Raw genomic sequence first — 8,838 nt, 5'->3', positions numbered from 1 at the left:
CGCACCATCACGGCAGCCCAGCATCACCCCCACCCTGCAGAGCAGCGGCAGCTCTCACCCCCAGACCCCGTGCGCGGGGACGCTGACGTGGGGTGGGCAAATCCCAACAGTGCCTCTCCTTAACACAGGGAGCTCCCTGAGCTGGGACAGCCCAGCTGCTGGAAGGCGACACGGTGGGATGCTTTCTCTCGTGCACTGGGATTTCTCCGAGCAGTCGGCAGCGCTGGACCACAGAGCTCTGGCTGAGCCCATCCCCTGCTCCTCCTGCCTTCACTGGGATGTCCCCATAGCAGAGGGGACCAGCTCGTACCCCAAGGAACAGCTTATTCCAGCAACTATCAGGCCACTCAAAGCACCTTTCCTGGTTGTGGGTGGGTTTTAAGGTTCGGGGCATGGCATGGTACATACGCAGCCATTTGCCAACCTCATCGCTGCCCTCTCCCTCCTGGAAAGCTGCCAGATCAGATCATGCAGCAAATACACAAGGGTTTAGCAAGAACAATTTTTAATTTGGGATTGGACAATTATGTGAATAGTCTGTTTAAATTTAAGTGCGTGCAATGCTCTTGTCCAGGCTGGACACTGATTAGACCCAGACTTTCTTTTCAGGCTTCACTGTGCAAGGAAAGTGAGGAGGAAACTGGTTGCTTAACTGGCCCCCAGATGGTTTGCAGCCTTTGGGCATCAGCAAGACACCTCAGTCCTTCCACAGGAGGACTTGCCACTTGCCCACCATGGGGATATCCCCTTCCCAGAGGGCATAGGAGGTGCGCTGGCAGCCCCAGCTCACCGCTGCAGCCATCGCATGCCTGGGGGGCTCCACCAGGCTGACACCAGGACCCTGCTCATCCCCGAGCACCAAGTGACAGATGAACACGGCGCAGCCACAGCGCTTATTTCTGTGCGACAGCAAGAGGCTGCAAACAGAGTTTTCAGGAGACTGCTGGTGTCCAAGTGTCACCATTTCTCCATCCCCCAGGGGGGCTGGGGGTGTCCGACTCCCCTGCACTTCTCCTGCAGTGGCACTGGGTGCTGGGCAGAGCCCACGGGGCACAAGTCCGGGGAAGGAGGTCAGCAGCCGCCTCCACCTTTAACAGCTGAAGGCACCAGGATGGCCTGGAACATGGGGCAGAGATGCCGTCCCCCATCACAGGCTGCTTGCCATCAGGTCTGTGGGCCAGTACTGGTCATCCATGTACTGGTTGCTGTCTGCAGTGGGGTCTGTGATGGGGCTGGGGGGCCGGGGGGGCAGGCTGCGGGCCAGCTCCGTCTCCCACTGCACCTCCACCAGTCTATACAGCTCCATGGCCGTCTGAGCATCCTCCACCGATGAGTGTCCTTTGCAGCCGACCTGAGCAAAGGGGGAAAAGACTTGTTAGATAAAGGGGGCAGCAAAAATCCCACAGATCATGTTGTCTGCTTGCTTGGACGGACACAAGTGCTGGGGGTTTTGGAGATGGCAAACGTTTGATGCAGCCAAGGAGATGCAGGAATCTCTTGAGCACTCTCTCGAGGGCAGAGGTCCTGTCCCTGTTTTACTGAGATGCTTAATGGTCAGCTTGATCCATCAAGCTCCCCCAGCTTGATCAGAGCTGGGAGCACAGGATCAACAAGGTTTATATCCATCTCACAGAGAGCACCCATGGAGGTGGGGGGACAAGGCTGACCACACAGGCTCACAGCAAACCCAGGAACTGCTCCCCATCTCAAGGTTCCTGGTGCTTACCTGGATCTTCTTCTGGAGGAGGTGCCTGGCCAAGCTCTTGAGTGAGACGCTGGCCCTGCCCGGCAGCCCTGCCCTCTTGTTCAGCATGGGGATCCGGCTGGTGTCTCGAGTCCTGTCTTTCGGGTGGAAGTACTTCAGGGCTTGGAAGTCATTGTGGACGGCGTGTCCTACCACAATCTTGTCTTTCAAGATCTTCAGGATCTGGAAGCGTCAGAAAAGGTTAGACAGGCAGTGCATCAAAAGAAACACCAATTAAGCATAAAATAAACCATTTTGTGTTAAATTTGGTTCCTTCAGTTGTAGTTTTTAGGTTCCCAGAAGGGAGCAGTAACAAGAAAACTAACCCACTGCACACCTTCAGAGGCTCTCCATGCTGTGCTTGCGTCTCTGCTTCAGATCAGCTCAGCACCAGCCACCAAATATCCCAATCTGCGTCTGGCATATAGCACACAGCCCTTTTTTTTTAAATTTTTTTTTTTTTTTATTTCTCTCTTTCCTCACCTCTGCCTGGGCAGCCTTGAATGGAATCGCGCTCTTCATGTGCTGCTTGGTGATGCCACTCCAGCGCGTCCGGTAGTCCACGATGGGGAGCTCGGGCTGGACGTACTTGTCGTAGATGACATCCCCCTCGTAGTTCACCACGGAGCACCGCGCCAGCTCGCTCAGCCTGCCCTGAGGACCGGTGCCCACCATCTCGCAGTCGATGGCCACGTACTTGCCTGGGCGCAGGAGTGGGGAGGACGTCCGCACCCCTTTGGAGCTGCCACTCCCCTGTGACAGCAGCACAGAGTGGTGCCTAGCTATGCTGTCCGGAGAGGCGGATGGGGACAGGGACGGGGAGATGACCTGTTTGGGCTTGGTGACTTTCCCACAACGCGGTGCCATGGTGCCATCCGCCTTGGTGAGCGTGCTGCCTGCCTCTGGTCCCGCCACGGGGGCCTGGCTGCCCAGGCACCTGCGGGGGCTCAGCAGCCCCTTCTGCTCCAGCAGCGCTCGGCGCTCCATGAACCGCTGGTGCTTGCGGCTCTTCTTCTTGCTGCGACCCTGCGGCAAGCCAGGACCCTCCAGGGGCTGAGCGCAGCCCCCTGCAGCGGGGCCATGGGTGCCCTGCAGGGTGGGTGCGGAGGCCTTCGGGGTGGGCAGCAGCGGGGTCATCTGCCCTTTGCCAGGGGGCATCCCTGCTGGAGTGGGCACAGGGGGGCATGAGTGCCACGTAGCCCCCATGCTCCCCTGTCAAAAAGGACCCCCACACCCCACAACCCCCGACATACCCCCACTCGCGCGGTGCGGGCAGGAGCTACGGGGCAGGGGAAGGGGGGACACGGACACATCGTCACACCCTGTCCCCACGCCCTTGCCCCCTCATTGCCCGGCCCCCGCCTGCCCCATTCCCGGTCCCAGGACCCTGCCCACCCCCTTACCGATCAGCAGCCCCCTGCCCCCCCCCCGCCCACCCCATTACATACCCCCTAGGGCCCTCCCTGCCCATTACTCGGGCCCTCCCTGCCTCATTCCCGGCCCCAGTCCCCTGCCGGCCCCGCTACCCGACCCCAAGCCCCCGGCCGCCCCATTACCCACCCCAGGCCCCTGCCGGCCCCATTATCCCCCCCTGGTCGCCCCCAGACCCACCGCTGCCCGACCGGACCCGGCGCGGCTCCCACGTGTCTTGCCCGGAAACCGCCGTGCTCACATGCCCGGGCAAGTCCCGCCGTGGCCACGCCCCCTGTCTCTCCATTGGCTGCGCGGGAGGAGCAATTTGCATGCAAAGGGGGCGGTGCCCGCAACAGCGGCGGCGTAGAGCGGGGCTGCCGCCGCCTCCCTATAAGGCGCCTCGGCTATAGCGCGGGGGGGATGATGATGATGATAATAATAATAATAATAATAATAATAATAGTAATAACGTCCTTTCGGCAAGGGAGAGGTGCTGGTGCTGCCATGGGACCCTGGAGCAGTACATCTGGTGCTTGCATCCCAGACCTGGCTTCTAGTCTGTGCCACCTCTGGCCCTGGTGGGAAGGGACCCCTTCTGGGTGGTGGGTTTGGGGTGCGGATGCGCACCAGGGTACCCAGCCCCATGCCCCGGAGCTCAGCCCAGCACCAATATGCTGCAGTTTTGCTGGGCATTTGCTGGGGTGCCGTGCTGACCCTGTGGGTATCCCTTCTCCTGCCGGGGACCCTGGGGCTGCTGGCTGGGGCAGCTCCACTCTTGCAGGGTGGGCTGAGGCACTGCAGCGTGGGGTTGGCATCCTCCAGGCTCTCTCATGGTGCTCCCCAGGGTTGTGGGGGGCAGGTCTGGCTAGGGCACGGGTGCAGATAGGGTTTCAGACCGGCCTCTCGTTGTTTCGCTCTCGATGCTCACGAAAGCAACGGCCGAGGTGGTCAGAAGTGGAGCAGGACCACGGGCAGCCTCAGTCACCAGCTTGTCCCTGTGCCTTTAGCATCGCTGGAGAGGCCGTGCGCCCTAGGGCAGACTGTGACTTGTTGTGGTGGGATGAGCCATACAACAACAAAATCACTAGTCTTCCAGAGGGAGCCAGGCACCATGTCCATCCTCGTCCCACAGGGCCCCACGCTGAGCATCCCCTCTCCCCACCACCAAGGGGGCTTGCAGGGATGCGGGGACACAGGACAAGTGTTTTCATGCTCTGTTGTTCCCCCTTTTCGCCACCCATGAGTTGCTCCTGCCTGGTCTGAAAGAAAAGATTTAGATCACCCTGCAATTTATTTTTTCCTATTCCTTTTATGTTTTTCTTCTGGCTAGTAAACTTCTCCCCTAAATTTGTTGCTCTGTGTTTTGCATCTATTGCTTCCATCCCTGCTGTTCAGCTAATTAATTCCCTCTAATGAGAGTAGTTCAAGTGTCCCACAATAACTTGCTAGAGAGCCCTGGCAGGTCTCTATGTAGACATTTCTACTTGTTTATGGTGTTTTTGGTGAAACCCCGCAGCACAGCTCTCAGGGGCAGTTCATTTGGGGTTCCTGGACCACTTCAGCCCATTTCTCTCCCGCCAAGCGACTGTGTGAGCTGACCGTCACTGCACGAGTGGGCACAAGCTTGAGCCCCGGCATGAGAGAAAGGGGCTCATGTTGCCAGTGGCATTTCTCCACCAGATCTGGGCGGGTGAGGAGGTGACATCTCCGGCTGCTCTTCTCCCTCACACCCTGTGGTGGGACGGGAGATTCAAGTGCCTCGACTATTCGGTGCCTCTTGGTTGATAACTTCTCCCTGGACGCGGTGCTGTTGCACTCGTGGGTCTGATCAGCCTTGGCTCGTCCACAACAAACCCATCCATCTCCCCTCACCTTTGCCTAGTGACTCCTTCCTTCCCAGGCTACACGTGATTCTCTTTGGCAGTGCAAAGTTTTAGCTGTACCCTCCTGGTTACAAAGAAACCTCAACAGGAGAAATTATGGGCACAAAGGGAGGAAGGGAAAAGCTTTTTCCAGGTTCCTAAGGTCACGATAGCCCAGGCTGCAAGGGAACAGTGGTGTCATTATTCTACTCTACCCCAGATGCAAGGATGGAGGTAGAAAAAAGTCAAAATAGCTTTGAATGGGTCCATGGGTGTACTGTGGCCTCCTCTGACATCTGGGTCATCAGTAGATGGTTCTCACATGGTAGATGGCTCTCCCTTTGGTAGAAGCCTTGTGCCAAACAGGAATGCGACTCGTCTCCACAAGGTCCTGTGGCCTCACTGGGGATGGAGGGTTTGGCACCAGATGGTAGAAAACCCATTTCAGATGTGACAGATGAGCTGAGAGCCAAGATGAAGGCAGAGCGTGCCAGAACCCGGGAGAGGTTTCTGCGGTGTTTGCACAATTTGAAATAATAACAAAATCTGTAAAACTCTGGGTAGAGCACGACTAGAATAACAGGCTAAATTTGTCAGATGAATAATTTACTAGAAGTGATTGGCCCTGCTCCAAGCGAGACGAGCACCAGCCTGATCTCAGGCTGAGCAGTCTGGGTGGCTCTGTTCTCAGCTGGGAGCTGGTCCCTCTCCTGCCACCTGGTCATTGCTCCTGCAATAAAAGCTGGTCTCCAGCCGAGGTGCCTGTCCCCGGGTCATCACTGCCCAGGGCTACAGGGCTTCCTGCAGAGCTCCTAGTCCCCTCGAGAAGGCGTCTGTGGTTTATTTTCAAGGCGCTGCTTTGCAGAGCGGAGGTGGTGGCAGTGGGTGTCTGTCACCAGCTCCAGGCTCGAGGACCCACCCGTCCTCTGCCTCTTTCTCTTCTCCAACTGATTCTCAGTCCTTGGCTGTGGTGCCGAGCGGACGGAGGAACAGAGACATCTTGACATTTGGGATGGGAAGGGAGATGAAGTCCCAGCGCTGGGAGGAGATGGCGGCTGTGGCCGCGGCAGCCAATTAATGTGATCATGTTTATGAATGCGGATCAGTAATTCCAGGTAAACTCCCTGAGAGCAGTGCCACGGGCAAACAAAGCCTCCCGCCCACCCGGGAGCCTGCCAGCGGCCAGCAGTCCCCGACAGTGCCAGCATGTTCCTGCTGTGACTCTAAACCACCTCATTTCCCAATCCCAGCCTGGACATGGCTCATTTTGTCTCCTATTACCGCGATGCCAGAGCTCATGCCTATCTTTGCAGGGCTGGTTGCACCTGTGTCTCCTGGACCTCTATGTTACCTCCCTGCCGTAGGGGATGGCTGGTGGGAATGAGGAGCTCAGGGATAAGCTAACGCGGAGAGGCAGCAAGGACCCAGCTTTGCCTCCATGGGTAATAAGGGACTGCTTCACCATCCTGGACTTTGCAGGCTGCATGGTGCCTGCCCATCACCCCCCCATGGATTGGGACACCCCACAAGGGCTCCCTCGAGCTGCTCCCATCACTCCAAATAGGCTTGTGGCAGGGCTGGTTTGTGTCCACCGGTATCTAGAAGATCAAACAGAAGCTGGGAAGCTACAGAAATAGGTCAAGGCAGTGACGGGTCCCTTGCTTGACCTGGTTTCCTTTAGGGAAAGAAAGTCTCATCACGAAGGGAGTACCTGGAAACACCACTGCCATCCTTCGGTGTAAGGGACCGGCTCAGGCAGCTGGTGCTGCCTGGCTGCAGATGTCACCAGCTGCTGGTTTGAGGTCACCAGCATGAGGACATCAGAACAGACAGGCACCTCGTCACTCCCTGGCCTTTGCCACAATGGGTCTCGGAGCGCTGCAGCCCTCCTGCTCTGTAGCAGAGGTCCAGCACAAGGGTCCCCACGGGACCTCTCCTTTGCCGTGCCTCAGTCCCCTCTGCAGAGGGCAAAGCAGTTCATCCTCCAACTCTTGGCCAGTCCTTGGTTTCTCTGCTCAGCAGAGCTAGGCTGGGACTGGGCATGTGTTTCAGACTCCTGCTCAACCACCTTAAACCTGAAGGGCAGGAAGGCAAGAAGCATGTGGATGTTAACATTGGCCGCAGAAGCCAAGGGTTTCTGCAGCTCCCATCAGCAACGACCTTTGTGAAGAAGTCAGGAGTATCCATAGGATCTCAGTCAATGAGTGCTTTCCTCATTCCTGCTTTATGCCCTCGATGCTTCAGCCATAGCTGGTCTTTGACTTCCCCGTCCTGAGCCCGCTTCTGCAAAACCTCCAGGAGACCATACCCCTCCTGACTAAGGACAGGGATGGACTGGGTGTGGCAGCACCCACCCAGCCTTGAAGACTACTCAGTGCTGAAAAGTCCTGCTTGGAAGGCAGAAAACCTTTTCCTTTCTCTTGGAGCACTAACAGCCTCCCTCTTCCTCTGGCATCTCCTCCACCACGCTGTGGGAATTGCCTGTATCCCTCCAACATGGGCAGACCTCCTCCTCAACCATGTCCCGGTGGGTGCCGGTGCTCTGGGGATGCTGCCAGGGATAAGGAGGGATGCTCCTGAAGCAGGAGGTGAGGGCAGATGATGCTGCCATACGGCTCCCCCCTTGCTCCCTGTTTTCTGGCTCACCCCCAGGAGAGCTGTAACTAATTACAGGCCACGCGGAAGCTTCATTATCGCCCTGTCGTGGCCTCATTTGACGAGACGTTTTATTGCCAAACTTATTAAAAGTGAAACATGCGATTTCTGCGCAGCAATTTCCTGTCTGCAGTGATAAGCTGGGCTCTGCCTGCTGTGTAATAAACAGTTATTTTTATGTATGGCTCTGGCTGGGGTGATGAGGAGGAGAGAGGGCCTGGCTCGTGTTAATTGCGATGGTTAATGAGATCTATTTTGGGAGCGATGTGCGAGGAGGTGCGCACCCTCCCCCTGCCACCACTCTGTGGTGGAGATGGCCTCTGGTGGCTTCGTGCTATGGGCGCTGGCAGTGGGGACCAGCCAGGGTCTCCTCCCCACAGGGCATGGGGACAGCATGCCTGGAGGGCGATTAGTCTGAAAACCCCTCGCCTGCCTTGTCTCAGCCCTTTGTCACAGCTGGGAGCAAATGAGGGACTTGCTGCACACCCCCATGGCATGAGACTCCATCCCTGGCAAGGGCTGTCCCTGAGCTCTGCTGATCCCACCCCTGCGTGATGCTGGAGGGAGCCCCAAAACCCGGGGGCTTCACTTCAGCCTCCCCAAATCCTCCCATCTGCCCGAGAACCACCCCATCTGCAGCAGCATTTGCAGGCCATGCTGGTGGCCAAAGCTCAGGGCATCTACCATGTCACCTCCCCACTGTCCCTCCTTGGGCACCTGCAGCAGGTGGGTGCTGGAGAGGAGATGGCAGGAGCAATAAATTCAAAAGGCACACTAATGTCACAGAAAACCTGTGTCACTGCTGGGCTGGGACCAGCAAAAATCTGATAAATATCAGCAAAGCTGATAAATATCATTTAATTTTGTCAGAAACAAAATGTCCTCATTAGGTGTGTGGTCTGTATTTTGGTTTAATTATATCTTTTGAATTCATTTTGAAACAGAACAGCTTTTTTTAAATGCAACATGTCAAAACTGCTTTTACAAAAATCCTGATTGCCTTTTTTTTTTTTCCATACCTGGCCAAATCTATTAGTTGAACTCAACCTGAAACTGCATAACTTTTCCCAATAAACAATTTGTCAGAAAAATTCCTCTTGGCTCTGGGAGACCAGTTAGTTATTTGTCAGCAGTCAAAACTCTCTTGGATATTTCCCATCTGAC

General features: G+C 56.5%; 1 protein-coding gene across 2 annotated transcripts; it reads right to left on the bottom strand.

Annotated features, from left to right (window-relative positions):
• Positions 1 to 470: 470 nt before the first annotated feature.
• AEN (apoptosis enhancing nuclease) lies at positions 471 to 3,461 on the bottom strand. 2 transcript variants are annotated; one of them, XM_075043956.1, is made up of 4 exons: positions 3,356 to 3,461; positions 2,228 to 2,907; positions 1,727 to 1,927; positions 471 to 1,351 (listed from the first exon to the last, which is right to left on the bottom strand). In XM_075043956.1, the coding sequence occupies exons 1-4, from the start codon at positions 3,459 to 3,461 to the stop codon at positions 1,148 to 1,150; spliced, it is 1,191 nt and encodes a 396-aa protein (XP_074900057.1). In that variant the 3' UTR covers positions 471 to 1,147. The 2 variants fall into 2 exon arrangements, with proteins under 2 accessions (XP_074900057.1, XP_074900058.1); XM_075043957.1 differs by having other exon boundaries at positions 2,228 to 2,904.
• Positions 3,462 to 8,838: the final 5,377 nt, after the last annotated feature.

The sequence above is a fragment of the Buteo buteo genome, chromosome 13 (assembly GCF_964188355.1).
Source record: "Buteo buteo chromosome 13, bButBut1.hap1.1, whole genome shotgun sequence".
NCBI classification, from domain to species: Eukaryota; Metazoa; Chordata; class Aves; order Accipitriformes; family Accipitridae; genus Buteo; species Buteo buteo.
The sequence above is the reverse complement of the archived record's forward strand: the minus strand, read 5'-3'. Positions and strand labels throughout refer to the sequence as shown.

Bases quoted from the DNA above. Each gene is read 5' to 3' on its own strand.
- AEN (XM_075043956.1), bottom strand. From the start codon at position 3,461: ATGGAGAGACAGGGGGCGTGGCCACGGCGGGACTTGCCCGGGCATGTG. The intron at 1,928-2,227 runs GTGAGGAAAGAG...TGACGCTTCCAG, and splicing joins TCAAGGCTGCCCAGGCAGAG to ATCCTGAAGATCTTGAAAGA. The intron at 1,352-1,726 runs GTAAGCACCAGG...CCCTTTGCTCAG, and splicing joins TCCTCCAGAAGAAGATCCAG to GTCGGCTGCAAAGGACACTC.